This window comes from Sodiomyces alkalinus (assembly GCF_003711515.1).
Source record: "Sodiomyces alkalinus F11 unplaced genomic scaffold SODALscaffold_12, whole genome shotgun sequence".
NCBI lineage: Eukaryota > Fungi > Ascomycota > Sordariomycetes > Glomerellales > Plectosphaerellaceae > Sodiomyces > Sodiomyces alkalinus.
The window spans coordinates 742,587-766,314 of NW_021167090.1; the positions used below are offsets into that span (position 1 = coordinate 742,587).

General features: G+C 56.6%; 12 protein-coding genes across 12 annotated transcripts; 8 read left to right on the forward strand and 4 right to left on the reverse strand.

The window, feature by feature from the left end:
- Positions 1–208: 208 nt before the first annotated feature.
- SODALDRAFT_301674 (DNA repair exonuclease) lies at positions 209–3,282 on the reverse strand. The gene is made up of 3 exons (XM_028608907.1): positions 2,810–3,282; positions 2,589–2,716; positions 209–2,494 (listed from the first exon to the last, which is right to left on the reverse strand). Exons 1-3 carry the CDS (start codon positions 2,823–2,825, stop codon positions 422–424), a joined length of 2,217 nt encoding a protein of 738 aa, XP_028462882.1. The 5' UTR covers positions 2,826–3,282; the 3' UTR covers positions 209–421.
- Positions 3,283–3,610: 328 nt separating this feature from the next.
- SODALDRAFT_363770 (hypothetical protein) lies at positions 3,611–4,674 on the forward strand (the record flags this gene model as incomplete). The annotated part of the gene is made up of 6 exons (XM_028614595.1): positions 3,611–3,689; positions 3,790–3,852; positions 3,962–4,032; positions 4,175–4,205; positions 4,338–4,551; positions 4,626–4,674. 6 exons carry the CDS (start codon positions 3,611–3,613, stop codon positions 4,672–4,674), a joined length of 507 nt encoding a protein of 168 aa, XP_028462883.1.
- A 685-nt stretch (positions 4,675–5,359) lies between these two features.
- On the forward strand, positions 5,360–6,604 carry SODALDRAFT_329266 (zincin). Its single transcript, XM_028610888.1, has 3 exons — positions 5,360–6,052; positions 6,145–6,177; positions 6,273–6,604. The coding sequence occupies exons 1-3, from the start codon at positions 5,541–5,543 to the stop codon at positions 6,310–6,312; spliced, it is 585 nt and encodes a 194-aa protein (XP_028462884.1). The 5' UTR covers positions 5,360–5,540; the 3' UTR covers positions 6,313–6,604.
- Positions 6,585–8,392, reverse strand: SODALDRAFT_329267 (hypothetical protein). The gene is made up of 5 exons (XM_028610889.1): positions 8,170–8,392; positions 8,060–8,067; positions 7,680–7,871; positions 7,194–7,581; positions 6,585–7,085 (listed from the first exon to the last, which is right to left on the reverse strand). The coding sequence occupies exons 1-5, from the start codon at positions 8,278–8,280 to the stop codon at positions 6,675–6,677; spliced, it is 1,110 nt and encodes a 369-aa protein (XP_028462885.1). The 5' UTR covers positions 8,281–8,392; the 3' UTR covers positions 6,585–6,674.
- Positions 8,393–9,056: 664 nt separating this feature from the next.
- SODALDRAFT_337700 (oxidoreductase) lies at positions 9,057–9,940 on the forward strand (the record flags this gene model as incomplete). The annotated part of the gene is made up of 2 exons (XM_028612719.1): positions 9,057–9,190; positions 9,313–9,940. 2 exons carry the CDS (start codon positions 9,057–9,059, stop codon positions 9,938–9,940), a joined length of 762 nt encoding a protein of 253 aa, XP_028462886.1.
- Positions 9,941–10,071: 131 nt separating this feature from the next.
- On the forward strand, positions 10,072–10,775 carry SODALDRAFT_77465 (hypothetical protein). Its single transcript, XM_028615673.1, has 2 exons — positions 10,072–10,572; positions 10,716–10,775. Exon 1 carries the CDS (start codon positions 10,202–10,204, stop codon positions 10,508–10,510), a length of 309 nt encoding a protein of 102 aa, XP_028462887.1. The 5' UTR covers positions 10,072–10,201; the 3' UTR covers positions 10,511–10,572; positions 10,716–10,775.
- On the forward strand, positions 10,482–12,744 carry SODALDRAFT_329269 (hypothetical protein). Its single transcript, XM_028610890.1, has 2 exons — positions 10,482–11,767; positions 11,861–12,744. Exons 1-2 carry the CDS (start codon positions 10,898–10,900, stop codon positions 12,506–12,508), a joined length of 1,518 nt encoding a protein of 505 aa, XP_028462888.1. The 5' UTR covers positions 10,482–10,897; the 3' UTR covers positions 12,509–12,744.
- Positions 12,644–14,562, reverse strand: SODALDRAFT_382022 (replication factor C subunit 3; the record flags this gene model as incomplete). The annotated part of the gene is made up of 4 exons (XM_028615202.1): positions 12,644–13,950; positions 14,042–14,368; positions 14,415–14,431; positions 14,533–14,562. The coding sequence occupies 4 exons, from the start codon at positions 14,560–14,562 to the stop codon at positions 12,912–12,914; spliced, it is 1,413 nt and encodes a 470-aa protein (XP_028462889.1). The 3' UTR covers positions 12,644–12,911.
- Positions 14,563–15,402: 840 nt separating this feature from the next.
- Positions 15,403–17,003, forward strand: SODALDRAFT_363776 (hypothetical protein; the record flags this gene model as incomplete). Its single annotated transcript, XM_028614596.1, has 9 exons — positions 15,403–15,437; positions 15,512–15,527; positions 15,601–15,606; positions 15,734–15,801; positions 15,942–16,018; positions 16,217–16,260; positions 16,394–16,490; positions 16,582–16,660; positions 16,790–17,003. 9 exons carry the CDS (start codon positions 15,403–15,405, stop codon positions 17,001–17,003), a joined length of 636 nt encoding a protein of 211 aa, XP_028462890.1.
- On the forward strand, positions 16,855–19,230 carry SODALDRAFT_317655 (phosphate-repressible phosphate permease; the record flags this gene model as incomplete). The annotated part of the gene is made up of 3 exons (XM_028609355.1): positions 16,855–17,381; positions 17,489–18,414; positions 18,460–19,230. Exons 1-3 carry the CDS (start codon positions 17,306–17,308, stop codon positions 19,228–19,230), a joined length of 1,773 nt encoding a protein of 590 aa, XP_028462891.1. The 5' UTR covers positions 16,855–17,305.
- A 574-nt stretch (positions 19,231–19,804) lies between these two features.
- SODALDRAFT_382025 (Gcd10p family protein) lies at positions 19,805–22,413 on the forward strand (the record flags this gene model as incomplete). The annotated part of the gene is made up of 5 exons (XM_028615203.1): positions 19,805–19,833; positions 19,970–20,033; positions 20,155–20,339; positions 20,392–20,415; positions 20,468–22,413. The coding sequence occupies 5 exons, from the start codon at positions 19,805–19,807 to the stop codon at positions 22,176–22,178; spliced, it is 2,013 nt and encodes a 670-aa protein (XP_028462892.1). The 3' UTR covers positions 22,179–22,413.
- Positions 22,361–23,620, reverse strand: SODALDRAFT_329273 (ARP2/3 complex, 21 kDa p21-Arc subunit). Its single transcript, XM_028610891.1, has 3 exons — positions 23,476–23,620; positions 22,945–23,340; positions 22,361–22,818 (listed from the first exon to the last, which is right to left on the reverse strand). The coding sequence occupies exons 1-3, from the start codon at positions 23,479–23,481 to the stop codon at positions 22,642–22,644; spliced, it is 579 nt and encodes a 192-aa protein (XP_028462893.1). The 5' UTR covers positions 23,482–23,620; the 3' UTR covers positions 22,361–22,641.
- Between the last annotated feature and the right edge of the window lie 108 nt (positions 23,621–23,728).

A 23,728-nucleotide genomic window follows, 5' to 3' on the forward strand; every position in this document is an offset into this window, starting at 1 on the left:
TTCCCCACGCCCCATCGTTGCTCACGTTGACGGGAAACTTTGTTCCAAGTCGAACGGGTTGTTTCTCTTTCTTTCCTTGTTCATGGCCGCGGTCCTGTGAGGCTACAGACAGACTTGACCATGATCAATACTCCTGGATTCGACCAGTAAGACGAAGGGCGAGGTACACAAACGGTACAATGAGAGCAACAGAATACTATGCCAGTTTGGCGCGTTCATCATGTCGTGAGTTATATTGTGCTGTTTATGCATTTTCGAGGCAGGGAAACAAGGCTACGCCGTCTAAACCCCCATGATCCTTTGAAGCCTCAACTTGCTTCGAGTGTGAAACGCCATGCAAAATGACAAATCGCCGTTCTTAGATCCCAAATTCAACCTTCACCAATAGGGCCAAATCTCGGGGGAAACAACAAAAGGATTATCACCTCCGCCGTGACTTGGTGGCAGTGGCGGGTTCAAAAGGATCATCATCGCTAATCTCATCATCACTAATCTCCACCGCCTTCTGCGACGCCGCCTGCGACGCGAAATTGAGTCGAGTCTGTCGCGTCTTGGGCGCGGCCGCAGCCGCAGCCGCTCGCGTCGGTTGCGACCGTTTCGATCTTGTTGCTGCCGCCCGGGGGGGTGGACCGTCGTCATCCATAAACGGGTCGTCGTCCATCACGACATCTTCTTCCTCCTCGTCCTCGTCCTCGTCTTCGTCGAGGAATGGCTGTTTCTTCCCGCGACCCCGTGCGGGACCCGCTTTCTTGGCCGGGACTTTCTTCCCAACGACTGTTTTCTTGGCCGGCGCGGCTTTGGCAGTAGCAGTAGCGGTAGTGCGACGACCTGTGGCGGCAGCGCCTCGTTTCGTCGGAGCTTTGCGAGCCGGCGGGGCGTCTACTACTTCGTCTTGCACGCCCATCATCTCGCTCGCCCCATCGTCAAACCCGGATCTTCGGGGACGGTCTTCAGGCGGGGCGGTCTCGACCTCGACCTCGACCTCGACAACGCCGGGTTGGTCCTCCCAGTGACCGTCGAGGTCGGAGTCCCAGTAGTCGGGCTTGGGCTTGACTTTGATTTGCTGGCCCGAAGGCTTGATGAGCCCCGCGGAGAACTTCTTTTCCAGCGAGTCGCGGTATTTCTCCATGGCCGCCTCCAGGTCGTCGTCGTCCGAGTCGAGGTCGAGCATCTGCTTGACCTGGCTGGCAAGGGAGTCGCTGACGAACATCTCCATGGCGTGTTTATCGTCCTTGTTGACGAACTGGTTCACAGCATCGCCGAAGGGAGCCTGTGGTAGGATCTTGAGGGACTGGGCTGCGAGAAACTCCTGGACAAGGGCTTCGACCTTGATGGTATCGAGGCTCAAGGACTCTATGCCCTCGGGAAGATCTGGTGCGTCTTTGTCACTGCTCCTCTGGGCCGTTTTCCTTCGGTGAAAGTAAACGACATCATTGGTATTGGCCACTTTTCCGACGAAGCGGTTCGAAAACCGCTGCGGATTCTCGCAGTCATATTGACCCCCTTCGGGAGCGGTGTACTCGACCTTCAAGCGGATCAAGGGCAGCGGCCTTTCTTCCATGTTGTCGTCCTCGTCATCATCCTGAATAGCAAGCCACTCCGCGTTCGCCTGGTCGATCATCTCGTCGACGACCTTCATCAGCCTCTTCGTAAGCTCCTGTCGATTGTCCTTGATCCTGTCGACGCCCTTGAAGCGTTTGTCGGTGGCGAGGACGATCTCTTTGGTGACAAAAGGACGGACGGTTTTCAGGGGGATTTTCTTGATTTGGAAGTCCCTCCCGGTCACGTTGACGACGGCGACGTGTTTGGGCACGGCTTCCCCGGGGACAAGGGAGGTGGCGACGGAGGAACCGGGCTGCATGACGTGGAAGCCCGTCTCGGGATTACGGGAGGGGTCGATGAGACACTCGTGCTCGTGGCCCCAAACGACGAGGTCCATGAAATCCGGGAGCACGTTTTCGGGGAGGTAGGAGGTGGCGGTGTGGGCGTGATGGTTCTGATGTAGGGCGAGGATGCTGAACCAGTCCCCTTGTTGCAGGTCCGGGCGGAACCACTTGACTTTGTTGTCGCGAAAGGTTCGGAACATGCGCTCGTCGCGGACGTTGCTGAGGCCGTACAAGGCGAGCTTGGTCTGGCCCTTCTGGAGAAGGAGGGGCTTGGCCTCGATGTTGTCGGCCTCGGCTATGCGGCCGAAGTAGTTGACGAGACCGGCGACCTGGAGGAGATCGAGGGAGCAGTAGTGGCCGTCCCCGCTGGGGTCGTCGTGGTTCCCGTGGATGGAGAAGACGGGGATGGAGATGTTGATGTCCGGATCTTCGTAGTTGACGTGGGGGAACGCACCCTCGAAGACCTCGTTGGCGTCGCTGAGGAACTCGAGCTCGCAGGGCTTCATGCCGAGACAGTTCTGGCGGAGGGTGCGCATGACCTGGTACATGGACTTTCTGGATGGTTTGTTGTCGTGAAAGAGGTCGCCGGCGAGGAGGACCATGTCTACCTGGATAACGAAACGGTATGTTGTTAGGGGGGATGATTCCAGGAGGGAACGAGGGAGGCAAAGGAGGCAAGGAGGGGGATCAAATATGTCGCACATCTTCGGTACGGGCCAAGTTCATAATCTCGTCGAATGTCCTCCAGCTGTCATCCTTGCGAATGGGATCTCGTTCTTCGTAGCCGACATGATTATCGGTCGCAACCAAGATGCGAATGGTGTCCGCGTCTAGAAAGAGATGTGAGTCGAGGTGTTTGAGTGGATGGTGAGAACGAAGCAGGGCAGGGCAGGGCAGGGCAGGGCAGGGCAGAGGAACAATACCTGTAAAGTCCGACATGTCAGAAAGCTGTAGAGGTGTAGGCGATGCAAATGGGTTATAACATGCTTGGCTGATGGAGTGTGTTGGGAGCTGTGTCTAGGGTGGTGGGTGGTCAAGTTGAGTGGATGACAAGTGCGGGCGGATTCTGACAGATCGCGTGCAGTAAGTCTCTCGGCGGCGCGTTTCATGCGACGCGAAATGTACGTACTGTCACATGATTTAAAGCCCGCGGTCATGTGACCAAAAAGCTTGTCCCAAAAAAGGACACAAGCACAGCCACAGCCAGGGCCTCGGTAATTGTCATGCAGTGGCTTGAAAGGTTCCCCGCCCCCCACGGTCCCGCCACGCCGGCGTATCTATCCTCCGTCCTCTGTTTGCGCGCCTTATCCCTTTTGCCTCCTCCAGTCTGTGCTTTGCTTTGACCTTCTGGTTCTGGCTCGGTCGTCCACATTCGCTGGCACCCACGCGCATTCGTCCATTCGTATGGTCGGGCTTCGAGCGTATTAAGTCTTCGAGAAGAGCGAAATCCTGATTTATGTCTTCGTCTCTCCTGGCTTATACCCCAAATACCCGCCAATCGCGCTCTCGTGTCACGGTGTCCTGGAAAATCGCTCGTTCTCCCTCTGCCATGCCGTCTCGTCTCCGGGATCCCTTCATTCAACACACCATCCTGAAAAGAAGGGTACATCTTTACCTATCTCATTGCTTGCTCTAAGATGGATCTACCCGTAAGCGTACAGCGATCCGGCCGGCTCCGTTGGCTCCCCCTCCATCTTCTCGTCCTGTGAGCTTTGGGACTTTTGATGGCCGACTTGACGCAACCACCAGGATCGATTTCCATCACCACCTTCTCTTTCTGGACGACTTGCGATCTTCACTATGGTTGGCTGTTTGGGGTCTAAGCTTTCCCGAAGAGTCGCAAGAACCGTGACGTGACGCCATAAGTCACTGTCCTCTAATCACATGTGCCTTGGTCCTCCAGCTTACCCCAGCTTATACAGACACATCGGTCGATATCTAATCACCTCAACTACGACTGGATATGGTGGGAGGGGCTAATGCGACCTTCCCCCCTCTCCCTAGCAGTAGCGCAAACTGGCGACTGGGAAAGGAAGGAAACCAAAACCAGCGCATTCAAGCATGTGCCTGACTAGGACAGGAAGAACTTTCAGAACCTAGCGTCGACTGCTTTATCGCGCGTCTCCAAGACAAGACAGTACAGCATGTGTGATTTCTGAGTGTAGCTATGAGCCTATGACGATGATAACACTCCTCGACAAGTGTCTGAATGGAGGTAATGGGGGGTTACACACGGCCTCCGTTCGTTCCAGAATAGGGAGGTTCTTTGGGCACTGCCCTGATCAAAGTCGATCCCCGGGCTTGGCGGCCCGATGACTCGTGCAAGTCTTTTTCTCCTTCTTTTTCTTCTTTTCTTTCTCTTGTCTCTGTTTGTCCCTTTCTGCTTGGACGTGCTAATAAGATTGCGTTGACATGGTATCACCTATTAGATGCCGGCGCATTTTGCAGTAGCGCCGGCTCTGAGAACCCTTCGCGGCAGTTCAATTCCGGGAATCGGGGACTTGGTGGCACCCATGAACATGAACAGGTTCATGCCGTTTCTCTCTGCGCTGCCAGACCTCTCGGCAATGTCATCTTCAAACTCTCCGCCCCCATTCTACTTTATCTATTCCACCTGCCTTCAACGATCGATACTTTACGACGCGACTCTGGGGCACGCTGCGGCGTGACACGGCTCGGCCGTAACTCTTTTATCTTCTCCTGCAACTAGCGACCGTCATCAACACCACTATCACGAAGCGGCGTCTGCTGGCAAGGGTCGCCTTGCACCGGCCTTCCCGATGCGTAGCGCGGGGGGGTCATGCCATTGCAAAAGCGCGGCAGGCGAAACCCTGAAGCTCCGGGTGGTTTGCCGGGAAAGATGGGGAAAAAAGGGAAAAAGAAAGGGGGGGGGGGCCTTGCTAGCCAAGACCTCGAGTCAAGAAGCGCGCAGTATGAGAAACGGCGGTAACTGGACCGCTGCGCAGGCGTCTGTCCTTGCACTGGTCCATGGTGGCTCTCAAGTCATGGAAACATCCCACCCCACGCTGATAACCCCCCGTCCGGACCAAAAGAAGAACCTTCCTAAAAGGCTTCAGGGGCGGCTTGGGTCGAGGTCGGGGTACTGGTATCCGGAACTCCATACATGGCCCTCCGAAGCACAGGGGCCATCCTCGGGATGTATAAAATATAGGCCACACACGGCGCAATTCACAACGGCCTCCTCCTACTCTCGTCTCTCGCATCCGCTACGCCTTGACCCAACTTCTTCTGCTGCTTCGTCCCCCCCCTTCGCCCCTTTCATCATGCTGTCCAAGACTCTTTGGCTCGCCGGCCTCATGGTTTCGGCCGTTATGGCCGGCCCCACGACCAGGTTTGGTTGCGGTGCCCCTGAGCCCACCGAAGAGGATCTGGCCAACACCAGGGCCCTCGCCGAGCTCGAGGGAGAGGCTGGCCGTTCTGGCAACATGACCGTCTTCGCCAACCCCATCGTCGTTCCCACCTATTTCCATGTCGTTGCTTCCAGCACGAGACTCCAGGACGGCTACCTGACTGTATACTCTTGCCCTTGCTCCCAGTCGTTTCGTCCTTCTCCTTTTCCAAAGCCAGATGCATATACCGTTAGCTCATCCGACTAACCAAGAGAAAAACCCCCAAAACAATAAACAGGACACAATGCTCAACCAACAGTTGAACGTCATCAACTCGGACTTTGCCCGCTTCGGCATCAGCTTCTCCCTCCAGGGCGTCACCCGCACCGTCCACTCGACTTGGTCCACCGACCGCAACGAACTGCAGATGAAGCAGAGCCTGCGCCGCGGCGACTACCGCACCCTCAACCTCTACTTCCTCCGCAGCGTCTCCGGCAACCTCGGCTACTGCTACTTCCCCACCTACGCCTCCCCCGGCTCGACCGCCTTCGTCCGCGACGGGTGCACCGTCCTCTTCTCCAGCGTCCCCGGCGGCAGCTCCACCAACTTCAACCTCGGCAAGACCGCCACCCACGAGATCGGCCACTGGCTTAACCTCTACCACACCTTCCAGGGCGGCTGCACCGGCTCCGGCGATCTGGTCGCCGATACCCCCGCCCAGGCTAGCCCGTCCAGCGGATGCCCCCACGGCCGTGACTCCTGCCCTAGCCAGCCCGGCCTTGACCCCATCCATAACTACATGGACTACTCCAACGAGTGCGTCGCTCCAGGATCCCCTCAGAGGGCTGTGGCCGTTTGGCGTGTGCGTTTGTGTGTGTGTGTGCGGTTTTGCTAATTTTTCGTCGCAGTGCTTGCTACACTGAGTTCACCGAGGGTCAACGGTACGTTTTCGCAACCAAAATCCCCCACTGCAACCCCTGGGCCCCTGTCTGGTTTCGGTGAGCAAAGGGGCTAACGTATGATTTTTTTTTTTTAGTGTCCGCATGCACAATGCCTGGAACACCTTCCGTGCTTAAGCGGATTTCGCGGCGCACGACGTCACGCCTTTATTGGCAGTGCGACAAGTCGTGAGCGGATCGCGGCTGCAAGGCACAGCACGAGACATGGGGCAGGGGCGTTGATGTGAATGTCGAGACGTCTGACGATGTCGATTGCGGGCGTTATGGGAGTTGTCGAGTAGCATGGAGGAACGGAGGCGGAGTCTAGGCGAGGACTGAGCCGGCAACAGAAGATGCATGTGTAGACAACTCTAGGGTCTTCGCTATACTAGAGAAGGCGAGGCTACCCGGTCAGGCAATATGATGATGATTTCTTTTTGCATACTTATTTGGCGTCTACAACAGCACGGAACTGTTCCCATGAGCGACACGTATTCTTTCTACAGCTCATCGTGCCCCTGATCTGCCGACCCCTCGTTTACCCCTCGTGCTCCCACCTCCTCCATATCGTCATCCTCTTCTCCCCCGATCTTTCCATCCCATGGCGCAACTTTGCCCTGCGAAATCTCCACGATGAATCTCTCCACTTCATCAGGCTGGACGGACGTCGGATCCGACAACTCGGGCATGGGGAATATCTGTTCCACATGGGGGTTCTGTACGCTGAGGCCCGTCCCTGCGGCGCCTCCGCACAGTCCCATGCCGGCCACCATCTCGGGGTACTGGGCCGAGTCCACGGTGACGAAGGTGAGGAACTTGGCGTATTTGATAGCCAGCGCGTGCATGGCGACGGCGTGAGACTCGCGGGCCGTTTCGGATGGGGAGAAGAAGTAGACGATGCTCTTGCCGTTCTTTTGGACGGGGTCGTACATGTCAGCCCTGCCACGAGTTGGGGAGAAATAAAGAAAAGAAGACGCGTAAGAGCAAGGAAGGGAAAGTTGAGGTACAACAAGACATACAGAGAGGATGTCCCTTTCGTTCCGGCGCGTCATCTCTGGAACGAGAGGGGCGGAACAGCGGTGGATGAAGCTTTCGAGGGCCGTCGCGTCAACGAGATCCGCCTCGGAAAGGGCATGACGTAGACCGTCGCGGTTGTTGAAGCAGGACACCACTTCGGAGGGCGACTCGAAGGCCGGCCCCGGCGCCGTTGGGACGGTGCCGAAGGTGTAGCGGTCGCTATACCGCGACGCGATGTCGCGGTAACGGGAGTCGAGGTGCGTGGTATCGTCGTGGTCGCCCCGGCGCGCGACGAAGACGATGTCGTCGGAAGATAGGAATTCGGTGACGGAGGATTCGTCGACGTCTGAGACTGGTGGTCGGGCTGTGCGCTTGAGGAAGGCGGAGATGCTGGGGAATACGACTGGAATCAGTATTTCGCATGTTTCTTCATTTCTTTCTCTCGTGCTCTTCTCTTTTTGAAGTACGAGATGGGAACAGGGACGTACGATTTAGCGTTCTTGGGACCGCGGTATCTACGGATCGTGCCGTCGCGGTCGTAAAGACGAATGGCGGGAAAGGAGGCCACGTCGAGTTCGGCGCATAGTTGGGCGTGGTCAAGACAGTCGACGGATAGAGCGCGAGGCTCGGTTTGCTGGAGGGTTACCCATTCGGATTCGAGGGTTTTGCTAGGTGGTTCACTGGCATGCTATCGTCGGCTTGGGTCGCTTTGTGGAAATCAAGGAGTTGCGAGAGGCCAGCCCAGATTCACTCACCTTGGCGACTGCTGGTTGTACGGCATCGCGCATTTCACGTGGTCAGGGGTTGGACTGGAAGCTCAAGACGTAATTGTAATTACAGCGGGAGGTTCAAGAAAACATGAACTCACTGCGACGACTGGAGAAATCGTCAAGTGTCAGTTAGGTCAATTGGAACATGAACATTGGGCGCAAGTTGCTGGATCGCGACATGGATTCTCTTTGATCACTTACAAGCCACCAGGCTCATATCGTTGCTGGCTAGGGCTTCGCGGAAGCCAGACTCGGATACATGGCTCCAGGCCGATGCGCTTGCGAGGAGGCACGAGAATATCAGGGAGAGGCGCGGCATGGCTTCAAGAGGGGTGCATAAGCATAAAATATGTTCACAGTGAGGAAAGTTGACAAGACTGTAGGCCTATTTAGTTATGGGTAGATGGGCAAGGTATAATACATCAATGTATTATACACAAATGTAACCGCTCCAGAACGCTCAGCTTGTCTAGCTGCCCCGTCCATGTAAGTTGGAACTTGGGAACAGGTGTTCAGACGACGATGCTTGGCCCTGCGTCAGGGGTCCCAAGGTCCAGCGGATCTACAGACTACACTACGCCCGAAACGACGCCATGACCTGTCGCCAAGGAACAATGCCCAAACGCGTGGGACGGGATCGGGCGCATGTCGTGCAAAGGGGATCTTGCCGAGACCACGGCGCAGACGAGACTGAGTAAAGACTAAAGACGCCAAAACAGGCTCTTGTTTCAAGGGTTCTTTTCGGTGCGCCATCACGGCTTCATCCCCTGAGTCCCTGACCCCCTGAATCCCCCGCAACGTCGAGCTCCTCGACGGTTGTGTCCATATCGTCAATCGACCGATGATTAGAGCTACGTCAGTGTCTCCCTAAGCTCGTGAGTTAGAAGCTGGGGTCACTTTAAAGGAGGGAAGCTCCCTCGTGCTTCGTGCATGTGGCGACCCCCCATCTGAATGCATGTGGCATCCCAAGCTCTGGATCACTCGAAAGTCAACATGGGCCTTAAATCAAAACTTACAAGCGCATTGACGATAACAGCATCCGTTGTTGTCCTCGGTCTTCCTAGCATCGTCTACGCACAACCAGAGCAGGCGCCGATGCTGCTCTCCTCGGAGGATTATACGTGCGAACACCCAGACTATAAAGTGCTCGTCTTTTCTCGCTCCCCGTTGGTGATTTACATTACCGACTTTATCACCCCTGCAGAACGTCGACACTTCCTCGCTCTCGCGTATGTTCTTCTACGGTCTTTCCTTTTTTTTCTTCTTCTTTTTTCCTTTCTTCTTCTCGTGCTTCTTAAAGAAGGGACCCTTTCAGGCCTCGGCAAATGCAATACTAACCGGGGAAAAACAGCTCAGACACATTCACGCGGTCCGCCGTCATCGACACGACCGGTTCAACGTCCCACAACCAAGGCCGCACATCCCAATCGACCTCCGTGCCCCGCGACGCCGTAGTACGGTGCATCCAATCCCGCGCCCTCGCCTTCCAAGGCCTCCCGCCCAGCGCGGCGCATCGGCTGGAACCGCTGCAGCTGGTGAAGTACGGCGTCGGGGAGCGGTACCACTTCCATACGGACTGGTTCACGGACCCGGCGCAGGCGAGCGCCGCGCGGGGCGGGAACCGGGCTACGAGTTTCTTCGGGTACGTTTCCGTCTCGAATGACACGGCGGGCGGGGGCACGAATTTTCCTTTGCTCGAAGCGCCGTCTTATGATCACCGTAGCGCCGAGGATGCGGAGTGGTGGTGCGGGATTGTGGATTGCGATGCTGAGTGGGAGGATGGGGTGACGTTTCGTCCGGTCGAGGGGAATGCGGTCTATTGGGAGAATCTGGTCCCTGGAGGGCAGCAGGGTGAGGGCGAGGGCGAGCCTAGGACGTTGCATGCAGGGTTACCTGTTCTTCGGGGGAGCAAGGTCGGGATGAACATTTGGACGAGGCAGGGGGAGTTGGGTGAGGATATCCGAGGGCCGGCTGTTTAGTGCATGTGAGATAAGGGCGAAGTGCCAAGACACTGGATGGAGCTTGGCGGAGGGACATGATCCGCGGGAATTGGTCCTGATGAGTGCTGTGCTTGATCAGTAAATTACGCCTGCTGGTGGCTCAACACATCGACACATGCACCCTTCATGTTGACAGTCGAGCCCCTGAGCTATTCTATTCGTATCTATCTCCCGGCTTACATACCCTACTCCGAACTAACCACTGGGCATGTCATGTCTTGATCCCTTGTTGCTTGTTGCATGTGGGTAAGGCGGAGGGGGGAAGCTGATCCTTGTAAGTGGGCGTCGTATTTTGGGCATGTCAGCCTGTCTGTCCTTTTTTCATTATCTCAACTCTCTTTTCTTTCTTCATGTTCCCTTTTCCCTCCGTTCCGCATGGTCCCCTTCCCACAGCGGATTCCTGCCCACATGCCCTGTGCTCTCACGAACTCGGCGGTTCCTGAATCATTGCCACACTGCGGTGCGCCATTCCATTGGCCCTACAAGGGGATAGCTAGCGGGAACCCGTCCTTTCGCCCTCGTATCGTCGACGGACCAACCGACAACTAGACGACACTAAAACTTGGGCCGACCACCAATCCCGAGGCTTGACAGTTGGGCCGACGTTGAAGGTCGGTGAGGACCGTCCGGGGGATCTTCGTCAGACGCCCCTGATTCGGATGCACCCCGAATGAATAAACCCCAGCCGTTTGCAATATCAAACAGCTCCTACGTTCTGCTGAATATCTAATTATTCTGCTGCCATTCGTCATAGAATTGTCAATCCGTCGAGTCGACCATTTCACACTCCTCGTCCTCCCGAGTTTGCTTTCAAACGAGTCGTATTACGACGACGCGCCGACACGACGACACAACGACAGACGACAGACGACGACAACATGAAGCCTGTTTAAATCTTGAAATCCTCGACAAACAACCCCCCTACACCCTCCCATCATGTTGTCGCGGCGCGCCCTGACTCTCCTCTCCTTCTGCCTCGTCAGCCTGCTCATCCTCCTCCTGACGGCAGCTCGGGGTCGAAACGACTGGTCCCTCGACAGCTCGCGCTACAAGCATCTGCTCCCGGGCTCTTTCACCCCCGGCAACGACATCGTCAGCGTCCATGTCCCTTCTTCCCAACCACGCGACCCAGCATGCGCCCACATCCCAGACACGACCAACATCCTCCTCGTCATGAAGACCGGCGCAACCGAATCCTTCGACCGCCTACCCACCCAGCTCATGACCGTCCTCCGCTGTCTCCCCCCCGACAACTTCCTCATCTTCTCCGATATGAACCAGACCATCGCCGGCCACCCGGTTCGCGACAGCCTCGACACCGTCCTCGACACCGTCCAGCGCGCGAACCGGGACTTCGACCTGTACCGCCGCCAGCAGGTCTGCCTCGTCGACCAGGCCGCCTGCAACAAGCACGTCGAGGCCGGCACCGCCACGGCGGGGTGGGATCTCGACAAGTACAAGAACGTCCACATCGCCGAGAAGGCGTATCGCCTCCGGCCCGGGTACGACTGGTACGTCTTCGTCGACGCGGATACCTACGTCCACTGGCCGAACCTTGTGCAGTGGCTGCGCCGCCTCGACCCGGCGAGGAAGCTGTACCTTGGCTCCGTCACCATGCTGGATAACTACGCCTTTGCGCATGGCGGGTCGGGTTATGTTGTTTCCCAGGCCGCCTTGAACGAGATGGTGGCCCAGAACCCAGGCGTTGGGAACCGGTTTGATAAGAAGGCCCGGCGTTCGTGTTGTGGTGACTACGTTTTTGCCCTTGCGCTGGATAATACCACCCAGACGAGGGTTACCCAGTCGGTGTGTGCCCCCTTTTCCTTGGCCTTTTTTTCTCTTCTTTTCTTCTTCTTTTTTGCTAGTCCTCGACGGCTAACAAGACCTTTTCCATACCAGTGGCCCACCATCAACGGCGAAAAGCCCTTCACCTTCCCCTTCAAAAAGGACCACTGGTGCCAACCCATCGTCACCATGCACCACATGAATAGCGAAGAGGTTTCTTCCTTTTGGGAATACGAATTGCAGCGATACGCGGACTACACCCTGTCCCTCTCCTCCTCCTCCTCCTCCTCCTCCTCCTCCTCCTCGGAACACGACCCCCCGCCCCTCCGCATCAAAAACGTCTTCCACCACTTCGTCAAGCCGCGCCTCACCTCCCACCTCCAAGACTGGGACAACCTCTCCGACGACCGCTTCTACCTCGACCCAGACGCCCCGCCCGGCGCCCCGGGCCACGGCCGCACCTTCGAGGACTGGCAGATCGCCCGCGCCAAGAAGGACTACCTCTCGGCCCAGGAGCGGTTCGCCCACGCCTCGTGGCAGAACTGCCGCGACGCCTGCGACGAGGAGCCCAAGTGCTTCCAGTACCGCTGGCAGGACGGGCTGTGCGGCCTGTCGTGGAGTTTCAAGCTCGGGGCGCCCGCGCCCGTGGGGAAGGACGAGCTGACGACGTTCAGCAGCGGGTGGAATCTGCGGAGGATTCTGCGCTTTGTGGATGAGATGGGGGATTGTGGTGAGAAGGTGCCGTGGCCTAAAGTTCATTGATGGGGGAGGATGGGATATATTATATTATATTATATTATATTATAGTACCCCTGGTTTGGCGTTACACAGATACCAGAGACCGGACGACCGACGACGACATGAAGATGCATATCTTGGCTCATGGCGTTGGAGGTTCTCTTTTTTTGTCTTTTTTTTTTCTTTTCTTGATTTATCTGGACATATTTTATTCTGCGTCGGTTCATCGAATATAGACCCGACCCATATGGAAAAGCAAAAGCCAACAACATTAACCATCATAACATCATGTGGCAGACCTTTCTAAATATTCATATACGCCCGCCGGACCATAGCGCCTCAACCCCAGACTTTTGTCCCCCACCATAGTAGCTGAGTAGATGATAATGACAGACCAATATGACGGCCTCTATAACTACGTTGACCACTACCGGCTCATCAACTCCACGCCATTCCGTACCACTCCCACAACCGCACCCGTCTGGACGGCCTCGCTAGCCCCGCCCGAGACCCGGTGCTCGATCTCAGCCAACCCGCTCAACCACGTAATCATCACCTCGGGCTTCACCTCCAACTTGGAAATCTCATCGGCCAAAGCAGTAATAATGTCCGCCAGCGCCAACCCCCTCGCCACCTTGAGCGAGTTGATGGTCGACAAACACGACACCACATCAGACGTCGCCAGAAGCGCGCCCATAATCTCCCGGATCGCATCAGGCGGCGGCGCCGCAATGCAAGTATAAATCGTCTCGGTGGTAATCGTCTCCCTCACAATCTCGCCCTCGGGGACTTTCGGCCCGTCGCGCGGCCGCAGCGGCGTGCTGGACGCGTGGCACGCCTGCAGCACGTTCAGCGCGCGGCGCATGTCGCCTTTACTCAGCCGCACGAGCGCGTCGACCGCGTCGGGCACTATGTTGACCTTCTCCTCCTCGAGGACCTTGTCGACGAGGCGGCGGATGTCGGGCTCCTTGAGCGGGCTGAAGCGGAAGCGCGTGCACCGCGACAGCAGCGCGGGGGAGAGCTTGTGCGAGTAGTTGGCGATGACGCAGAAGCGCGTGTTGGCCGTGTATTTTTCCATGATGCGCCGGAGTGCCATTTGCGCCGTGTTGGTCATGGCGTCGGCTTCGTCGAGGATGATGAGCTTGTACCCCGCGGTGCTGCCGCCGCCGCTCGCCGTCGCGCGGGAGAAGATCTGCTTGGTCGAGGCAAAGGTCTTGATCTGTTCCCGGACTACGTCGATGCCGCGGTCGTCGGAGGCGTTGAGCTCCAGGACCATTTGGCGCATGTTTTCCGGGCCGTAGATGCGGCGGGCTAGGGCGAGGATCGTGGATGTTTTACCGGTTCCCGGGGGGCCGTAGAGGAGGAGATGGGGCAGGCGGTTCGTGTCGACAAATTTGTTGATGGTGGCGAGGATGTCTTGGTGGCCGGAGACGTCGTCGAGCGTTGAAGGTCGGTATTTCTCGACCCTGGGTGGGGGCGTCAGGTCAGTTGGACAGTCATGACAGAAGTAAAGATGAGAAAATAGAACAGAATAAATCAAAATCAAAAGGCGCATACCATGGCAAGCTATCCTCGGCTTCGACGGGAAGGTTTGCGGCGCTACGCTTGCCCTTGGACCCCTCGGCGGCGAAGAGGATGTCCTTGGAAGGGGGGGCATCAACGTCCATGTCATCCTCGAAATCGGACATGACGATTGTTGTTTTCGTTAGATCGTTAGTCTTGATATAGAGGAACTCTGGCTGGTACAAAGTTGAGCGGTCGCTGGCGAGGTGGTCGAGGATCAAATGCCTGAATGCGCATGTACCGTCTGGAGATAATTCAGACTCGGTTCTTTCGGCGAGACGCGTTCGAGCCTTTGCGACGCGTGCTGCAAAGACACGTGACCTGGTTCAATGACGCTGAGTCAGCCAATCTTCTTCAAAACGGCAACCCAAACTCGAGGATGAACTGGATGGCATCTGCGCTGCAACGATATATCGTTTCTGGGGAAAGGAATTTAGAATGTAGGCTTAATTCGATGCTTACCGTTAGCCCCGTGTCGGACGTACAAAGTTTTGCATAGTGCCGCGCCGCCTCATTTTCTCCGTCGTATAGGTATGAATATATGTTATGGCATCTTAAAGAACGGAGCCGTCTCCAGTTGGGGAAATAAAAGAACAGGTTCCGCTGGACTCTGTCTCTTAGCGTCCCGAGTCCCTTCGGCTTTCCGCGTCGGTTGCGTTTTGATTTCCCTTTTCATGTCAAGCTCTTTTTACCTAGGAACATTATGACTTCGCACTTGATTGAGTTTAAGCTTCTGTCATTGGCTTGGCTGACTTGGACTCGACCCGGACCCGATAGGTCGGCGGTCGGTTCGGGTCGGAGGAAAAAAAAAAAAAAAGGGTGGGATGACCTCGAAGACGAAGACAGAAATCAGAGACAGACGACCTGGCAGATCTTCGTTGTCTTTTCGTAAACAGGGGTAGGCACAAGGCAAAATAGACGTCTTCCATCCAAAAGATGGCACACGTGTGGGAAGTATGTGCTTTGATTGGTCGATCTGGAGATCCTCGGACTTTCAGTCTTCGGCTTCTGGACAGGGGTCCATGGGGCTTCCCGCCCCGATAGGCCCCACTAGCTTACATAGAGGGCAGGGGTTTCTGACAGAGGGGAAGGTACCTCTATGTACCTTTTTCTTCTTCTTTTTTTTTCTTGACAAGACTTTGGCCAGGACCGGAAGAAAAAGAAAAGGAATTAAGCTCGTCGGTCGCCTCGCACGTTAGAGATTAATAGTCATACTCACTTCTCAATGATTCACTCTCTTTCCATTCCCGTGGCTTGATGGTAAATATTAAGTAAAGGTATCACGAGTCAATTATAAACTACGCAAGGTATTCGTTATGTACCTAGCCTCCATAATAATAGTGCTTTTGGCGCTCATGCGCGTCCGACAGACGGGGATTCTTGGCTCTATGTGGCCAAGAGATCTCCCGCCCTCCATCCCGTGCCTCGTTGACCTGTTGTGGTAGTTGCTCGCGTGCATTTCAGACTTCACTTCAACGTCGTGCGTTACCCGTTACCCGTTACCTATTGTGACACGAGGGAGACCTCGATATTTTGTTCGTGTTGTCTTCCAGGTTTGGGTTTGCGTGTAGTAAGTGGCTTAGCCGCTTAAATCATTGTCACTGGTCACCGCCCATCTGTCAGGTGGTTTGGGAGGAGTCTCGGTGGAAAAGAAAGTCTTGACGGGACCAACCTTCAAGGTGAAAGGGGACGCAATGGCTTGTCATCGGAGGGAAGGTGGGATGGTCGCCATTCAATCGGCTAGAGATAGAATGGTGCAATGATCACATGGATACAACGACAGTTCTTAAGAATAAGAATAGATGCGGCAATTCAGTCAGTACGGAGTATGAATTACCGTAAAATCATCTGATCGCAATGAATTCATCGTGTTTTGCGACTCCTGTTTCGAAAGGGCATTCGAGTTCGAGCCAGTGGCTATGCCGTACACCCCCACGTGCGCGCGCCAAATGCCTGTTGCTTTGCAAAAACGTATCCATAAGTTATAACCTGGAACTTGGCCGAAAGGCACTGCCTCGGATGATATGTGGTTTCGTAGAATGATACTGAAGTAGTAAAGCTCAGTGGAATTGTATATGCATGAGTGTGTGTGCGTCCGGGTCCCTGCCTACCTACCCGGGTTTAGGGGGGTATAGGACAGAGCCCGATAACTGGTCAGTCTGTCAACAGTCTTAGAACCTCATGTCGACAGAAATTTCTCTGTCCTGGCTCTAGTCAGAGAAAAAGTCTCTGTCCGAGCTCTGACCTATAAACCCCCCCTCCCGGGTAGGTAGGTACATAAGGTACGGACATGAATGGCCAAATCGTCCGAACCAATCCACCCCCCCTGGACTGTTCCGTTTCCAGCTATATGTGGACTTGGTGTGGGAATTCGAAGACCTCGATCGTCAACTACCCATGATCTATGAATACATGGTTTTGTTAGTAGCCAGGGACCTCCTTCGTACCAGTTTAGTTTGGGGGGTCCATGGGCTGATCGCCTTTTACGCCAACAGCCTTAGCTTTTTTTTCTTTCTTTTTTGCTTCTTCTTCAGCGAGCTACCTCGCTATAATCCACCCGGCCATCTCCGTCACAAGACCGGTCCACTGGATGAAGTGGATAGACCTCGGTCGGTGGCAGCTTCCCGCTTTTCTCATATCGTAATACCTACTGCTCTATAGACTTTGACGATTCTTTTCCTGCCCGCGTCATACTGTGGAAGAGGCAAGTCACGACGATGTACTCTCAAATGTGTTCTCAAGTGGAAGGGTCGGTCAGGTAGGCTGGCTGGCCCTTCCTGCTTCGTACATTGCTGCCGCCCCCGCCCCGCGGCCCCTCTACTCAGTAGTCAGTACTGTCTACCCACCAGCCCTCCCACTCAAGTCGGACGGACTAAGTGCTCAGTACGGAGCACTGCACTTCCTCTCCTGCCCACTGCCCACTGCCCCTCCCCTCCGCTGCTTACTCTACTACTAGCTAACTCCCCGTCCCGACTCCCACGATCACTTCTCTACTCCCGTACCTCCTGCTTCCCCTATATATTGCTATTCCATCTCAACTCTCTCCTTTCCTTCCTTCCCCTTCCCATTCCATCATCGTCATTTCATTCTCCTCCCCCTTCATCCCATCTCCTCTTCCCCCAGAGGCCCGGTCCATCACTGTCTGGCCCCCAGTACCTTTACCGGACTTCTTTTAGTTGTCTCTCCTCCAGACAACGTCATATACCTTACCCTCGGAAGGTTGAGACAAGGGAAAAGTCAGCCATACCAGTCGCCACCATGGCTGTTATGCACCAATATGATTACCTCTTTGCCTTTGGCACAATATTCGCCTTTCTAGACGCCTGGAATATTGGTATGCAACCATGAAAGCTGAGAACCCACGACAAACAAACAAACAAACAAACAACCACAATCAGAGCTGAGCCTCCTGACTGACTGTTTCTCCCCCATTACCATTAGGTGCCAATGACGTCGCCAACTCGTGGGCGAACGCCGTCGCTTCGCGTTCCATCACCTACCTCCAGGCCATGTGCGGCGCCTCCGTGATGGAGTTCGCTGGCGCATTTGGCGTGGGTGCCCGTGTTGCCGATACGATCCGGACCAAGGTAGTCGACACGGCCCAGTTCGACGACAACCCGGCTCTCCTGATGCTCGGCATGGTGTGTGCCGTCGTCGCCTCGTCCACCTACCTGACCTTCGCCACCAAGGTCGGTTTCCCCGTCTCCACCACCCACTCCATCATGGGCGGTGTCATCGGTATGGGCGTCGCCAGTCTCGGCGCCCAGGGCGTCCAGTGGGTTGCCGATGGCCCCGGCACCGCCAAGATTAGCAGCGGCGTCGTCCAGGTCTTCGTCGCATGGATCATCGCCCCCGCCCTGGCCGGCATCTTCGCCGCCCTCATCTTCACCGTCACCAAGTACACGGTCCTGTTGCGTTCCAACCCGGCCCTCAAGGGCATCTTCGCCGTCCCCGCATATTTCGCCGTCACCGGCATGCTCGTTTCCATGCTCCTCATCTGGAAGGGCGGCGCCTACGAGGTGAACTTGACCGAACAGCAGGTCCCCGGCGTTATCGTCGCCGCCGGCGCTGCTTGGGGTCTGCTGATCGCCTTGTTCCTCTGCCCCTGGCTCTACCGCGTCGTCATCAAAGAGGACTGGCAGCTCAAGTGGTACGACGCCTTCCGGGGCCCGCTCCTGCTGCGCCGCGGCGAGGTCCCTCCTGCGCCGGCCGACTACAAGGGTCCCGTACGCAACTTCTACCAGGGCCGCTTGAACCGCGAGCAACTGGCCGCCCGCCGTGCCCGCGAGGTCGCAGCCAACGGCGATTCGGCCGTGCTTGCCAACGTCGACATCGAGGCGCAGCACGCCCACGATGACGGCAATGGCGTGCGCGTGTCCGAGAAGAACGCCGCCGACGCCACCCACAAGCAGTCGCCGCCGAGCGACACCCTCAGCATCCCGCCGCCGGAGGAGGAGCGCCTTCCCCAGCACAAGAGCCTGGTTGGACCCCGGCCCGACGCGCCCTGGTATTCCGGAAAGACCATCTGGTGGGGCCTCAAGTTCCTCGTCCTCCGTGGCGTGGACAAGGACGTCGTCGGCTCGCAGAACGAAAAGAACGTGGTGGGCGGCGACATCGAGGAGATGCACGCGCGCGCGCAGCACTTCGACAACCGGGCCGAGTTCCTGTACACCTTCTTGCAGGTCATGACCTCCTCGGCGGCCTCGTTCGTGCACGGCGCCAACGACGTGTCCAACGCCATCGGGCCTTACGCGACCATCTACCAGGTCTGGCAGTCGGGCGCCGTCCCGCCGGCGGGCGAGGCGAGCGTGCCGCTCTGGATTCTCGCGTTCGGAGGTGTCGCCATCGTCATCGGCATCTGGACCTACGGCTACAACATCATGCGCAACCTCGGTAACCGCCTCACCCTGCAGTCCCCCTCGCGTGGCTTCTCCATCGAGCTCGGCAGCGTCGTCACCATCATCATGGCCACGCGGCTCAAGCTTCCCGTCTCCACCACGCAGTGTATCACCGGCGCCACCGTCGGCGTCGGTCTGTGCAACGGCGACTGGAGGGCCATTAACTGGAGGATGGTCGGGTGGATCTACACTGGTTGGATCATCACCCTGCCGGTAGCCGGTATCATCAGCGGTGGCTTGCTGGGCATCATCATCAATGCGCCTCGGTGGGGTGTGCCCAACTAGAAGCTTTGATTAAGCTTTTCTTTTTTTTCGGGGGGGGGGGGGTTTCGTTCCTCCGTGTTCTGGAGGGCTAAAAGCATGAGCAATTGCGTATGCAGGACACGGTGTTGGGGTGTTTCGGGATTTTGAGTCTGGAATCATGGCATAAAACTTGGTTCTTCTTTTTCTGCATGTCTCGGGGTAATTATGAGGCTCTGAGTTTTGGATCAGGGTGTTTCGGTACCTCTACCTTTTATGGAAGTGTTAATACATAAATGAAATCAATGATTGAGGTTTATGGAGTACTTACTCGAAGTGAAGCAAGTGAAGCCATCTTATGCGTGTACGAATAATGTTGGCCATCGTCGTGGTCATACCTTTTTCGTGGATTATCTGAAATCTACTCCAGGGTCGTCATGTTTGCTAGAGAATGAACTGCCTCATAATTAATATAGCACGTAGACATTGGAAAACCGAAAGTCTTATTTCAATTTATAATTATTATTATTTTTACTCGTACTTGGGTAAAATGCCTGTCTACCTTAGTAATGAATTGTAATAATTACACTCGCTGGTGTCCCCAACTACCTTACCTAAGATGCAAGTTATGGGCGTCGGTGAGGCTGGGTGAGGCTCGGTGAAACCTCTCTTCCATTCACGGACTAGCTCCAATTGAGAATTTTGAGCCCCGCGTGCGGGGTACCTACTGTGCCGAGTCGACCACTAACGACTCGCTGTACCTTTGAAACTGCACCGAATTTAGGTCAGCTACGGTCCTGCCGATTGGCTACCCGCCCCCTGTCAATTCTGCCAGTACTTCGTACTTTGTACCTCCCTTACCAATTGCAATTGCTCTTGCTGCGTCTCGAAAAGTCAAGGGGAAAAAATCACCAAATTAACCCCAGCCTTATTCTGCTTTTGCTTTGGATGCATCAGCTCAACTTCTAGTCAGCCCGCCCTCAACATTCTTCTACACGCCAGTACCTCGTATTTGTCTCGGCAGAAACCAGACCAGCTCTGGCGTGCTGCACCTGCTGCACTGGCACGATGCATACCGTTGTTCAGCATAACGAGTGGGTGGCCATCAAGCTGCCTACTGAGAGCGTGCGCATCGTCCAGGTTGTTCCTAATATGTGCGTAGCGCATTCTGTCCTTCTGTCCTTCTGTCCTTCTGTCCTTCCCCAGTCTACCCGAGCAGCAGGAGCTCGAGTTTGCATCATGAGATGTTCCAACTGACCAACTGACCAACTGATCTTCCCAGCACAATATCCCTCGGAAAATATGGCTCATTCCCAAGCAACCTGATCATCGACAGACCTTACCATTTCACATACGAAGTCCTCGACAAGCGCGACGGCGAAACATTCAACCGCCTGCGCGTCGTCCCCGCCTCCGAGATCCACGCCGACGTCCTCGCCGAAGAAGACGGCGCCCACTCCTCCTCTTCCTCCATCATTCCCCAAGATGATGACCCCGACATCGAAGCGGTCGGAGGAGAAACGGAGGACAGCGGCTCCGCAGCCGACAACATCATCGCCGTGCGCGACGGCGCCGACTACACCCTGGTGGACCGGACGAGCGGGGACGTGCTGGCCCGGTCGGGCCGCGACGCCATCGACGCGCAGGCGCGGCAGCTGCTGACGCACGAGGAGATCGAGGCGCTGAAGAAGCAGCAGGACACGGACGCGGGGAAAGCCATCATCACGCGCCTCATGCTCTCGCACACGGGGCTGGCCGACAAGACGTCCTTCAGCCTCGCCAAGTACAAGATCCTCAAGACGAGGAAGTACCTGCGCCGCTTCTCCGTGGCGCCCTTGTACCCGTCCACCCTCGGCCAGTGGATCCTGGAGGAGAAGGAGGCGTCGAAAGTGCTGGAGATGAGGCAGGAGATGTTGGCGCTGTTGGGGTGTTGGGCGAATGTGCATTTCGCGGGGAGGAGGGAGGAGGAGCAGACGAGGCTGGTGCCGCGCGATGGGAGGCCTGCTGTGGGGGATGTGGCGGCCCTGGGGGGGAGGTGGTTGGTGGTGGATGATACGGGCGGTCTGGTGGTGGCTGCCATGGCGGAGAGGATGGGGATACTCCATCATACGCCTGCCGAGCAGGGTTCCGAAGCTGGTCATGGGACGGTCCCGACGACGACGACGACGACGACGACGACCACTGCGCCGCAACGTCCGTCACGAACCTACCGAGACGACTTCGAAATCGACCTCGCCTCCTCCAACTCCATCACCCTCATCCACCCCGCCAGCCAACCCAACCTCGCCCTCCTCCGGTACTGGAACTTCGACATAGCATCTCCCCACGCCGGGGCGCAGGCCCAGAGCCACCCGCTCTTCCGCCACCTCCACCCCGTCTCGTGGCTGCAGCTCCTCGACCCGGCCTCCGACACCACCTACACGACCCTGCCCGCCGACGTGCCGGAGGAGACGGTGCTCTCGTGGAAGTCCAACCGCAGGGGGAACCACCACCGCAAGCGGCGCCGCTGGGCCCGCACGCGCTTCGTCGTCGACCAGGCCCGCGCCGGCGGCTTCGCGGGGCTCGTGGTCGCCACCACCATGGATCCCATCTCGGTCGTGCGCCACGCGCTGCCGCTGCTCGCCGGCGGCAGCCCCGTGGCCGTCTACTCGGCCACCATCGAGCCGCTGACGCAGCTGGCCGACTGCTTTAGCATAGCGCGCCGGGCGGCCTGGTCGTCGAACCCGCCCGCCGAGACGGAGGGGATGACGCCCGAGGAGGTCGAGAGGTGGCCTGGCTCGGAGGATTTCCCGGTTAACCCGACGCTGTTGCTGGGGTGTAGTGTGCAGACGAGCCGGGCGAAGAGGTGGCAGGTTCTCCCTGGGCGGACGCATCCCCTGATGATGGGTCGGGGGGGTGCCGACGGGTTCCTGTTTACTGCGTGGCGGGCTGTCCCGGCCGAGGGCAAAGTGGCTGCCCGGGGGAAGTTTAAGAGGAGAAAGACGGAGGTTTGAAGGGGATGGCTGGGGTTGCTGTCCCTTTTCTTGTCCATTTCTTTTTCTTTTTGATTCTCATGACATAGGATGCGGCGCATAGGACTCTATAAGGGCGGATGAAGGGCGAAGGACGGAGGACGGAGGACGGAGGACGGAGGACGAACGAAAAGTGTAACGGGTAGATGGACGTAAAGATACCCCCCCCTTGTGGCGTCAAGACGGGAAAGCAGAAGACGAAAAAAGACAATAGAACTAGCATGCCTAGCGGTATGTACACTTTTGCTCAAAAAGACCTCTTCTCGACCGCTTCGTATGTCGTCTAGACAGGCCCCCCCATGGACTTTACTAAAGACTGGTTGTGGTGTGTGTGGCTTTGGTTGTCTCCCCATTCGTGCAGTGTCTCAAGGTGGACTTGAGCATTCCTCGATTTGGAGTTCTTTCGAGGGATAATGTCGTAGCAAGCACCCGCACGCGCACTCGATTACAGCGACTTGCCCATAAACTTTCTCTTCGTGAAGCTCAACCACCACTTGCTCGGCTTGTCTTCGGTATCCTGGTACACCCTTGCCAGTAACCGCGTGGCCAGTTCCTGCCGTAGCTGCGACATGTACTGTCGGAGTTGTTCGGCTTCGTGTCTGTCGCGGGGGGGTTCGTACATCTAGATGGGTAGCCCTGTTAGCCTTTTTTGTTTTCCTTTTTTTCCTCCTGCTCCATTCCTTTTCTTCTTCTTTTTTCTTTCGGTTTCTCTTTCTTTTCAGCACGCCCGGAGGACGACAAAACGCACCTGGTTAAGAGGCCACGCCGGATCGCCAGGGATAGCAAAATTGGTATCGAGGGCGAGGTTCATGACATCCTTGGTAGCGTCGCGGTAGGTGGCAGAGGGCTTGATGCGGGTCAAACAATCGGAGAGGAACCAGATGCCGTAGACGAGCAGGCGGTCGGCGTTGCCCTGGAGCTCGAAGTTGCGGAAGAAGGTGTTGGCGCGGAAGAGGGCGAGGATCTCGTCGACGATGTCGTAGCTCTCCGAGTCCGGGTCGGGGGACTCGGAGGCGGGCAGCGGCGGGGAGGGGAAAGGAAGCACGTAGGCGGGGCCCCGGGTCTTGGTGCGGAGGGGGAGGAGGGGGAAGTTGCCTATTAGGCGCGGCACGTTGGGGTCCGTGTTGAAGATGGAGTTGTAGGCCTTGAGTCGTTAGCTGAGTGTTGTTGGAGGCATGTGGGTAGGTGTAGATGTAGGTGTAGGTGTAGGTCAGGAGAAGGAAGAGAGCTACTCCTCGCACCACGGGCTATTGAGGACTTTGAGTGAGAAGAGACATACCGGCATATTGTCAAGCTGATAAGAGTGTGTGCCGGCGCAAATGTGGTTGAGAGAATTGGATGGATGGGCAGGCCAAGGTGGTGATGGTATAGAGTAGGGAGGTGCTGCCACTGTAAATAGTGCCGGTAGCACCGTTGGTGGTGAGGACGTCAATGGTGGATGTCAATGGTGGGGTCCCGCTGACGTTGTTGTTGGTTGTTGCTCCATGTCCCGCTGACTAAGCCACACAGTGAGAAGGCGCAAGGCTGAAGCT

Bases quoted from the DNA above. Each gene is read 5' to 3' on its own strand.
- SODALDRAFT_301674 (XM_028608907.1), bottom strand. The intron at 2,495-2,588 runs GTGCGACATATT...TTCGTTATCCAG, and splicing joins ACTTGGCCCGTACCGAAGAT to GTAGACATGGTCCTCCTCGC.
- SODALDRAFT_329266 (XM_028610888.1), top strand. From the start codon at position 5,541: ATGCTCAACCAACAGTTGAACGTCATCAACTCGGACTTTGCCCGCTTC. The intron at 6,053-6,144 runs GTGCGTCGCTCC...TTTTCGTCGCAG, and splicing joins TACATGGACTACTCCAACGA to TGCTTGCTACACTGAGTTCA. The intron at 6,178-6,272 runs GTACGTTTTCGC...TTTTTTTTTTAG, and splicing joins GAGTTCACCGAGGGTCAACG to TGTCCGCATGCACAATGCCT.
- SODALDRAFT_329267 (XM_028610889.1), bottom strand. From the start codon at position 8,280: ATGCCGCGCCTCTCCCTGATATTCTCGTGCCTCCTCGCAAGCGCATCG. The intron at 7,582-7,679 runs GTACGTCCCTGT...CGTATTCCCCAG, and splicing joins GGTCCCAAGAACGCTAAATC to CATCTCCGCCTTCCTCAAGC. The intron at 7,086-7,193 runs GTATGTCTTGTT...CCCGTCCAAAAG, and splicing joins ACGAAAGGGACATCCTCTCT to AACGGCAAGAGCATCGTCTA.
- SODALDRAFT_77465 (XM_028615673.1), top strand. From the start codon at position 10,202: ATGTGGGTAAGGCGGAGGGGGGAAGCTGATCCTTGTAAGTGGGCGTCG.
- SODALDRAFT_329269 (XM_028610890.1), top strand. From the start codon at position 10,898: ATGTTGTCGCGGCGCGCCCTGACTCTCCTCTCCTTCTGCCTCGTCAGC. The intron at 11,768-11,860 runs GTGTGTGCCCCC...TTTCCATACCAG, and splicing joins AGACGAGGGTTACCCAGTCG to TGGCCCACCATCAACGGCGA.
- SODALDRAFT_329273 (XM_028610891.1), bottom strand. The intron at 22,819-22,944 runs GTGCGTTTTGTC...CTACCCATCTAG, and splicing joins CGGCGTGGCCTCTTAACCAG to ATGTACGAACCCCCCCGCGA.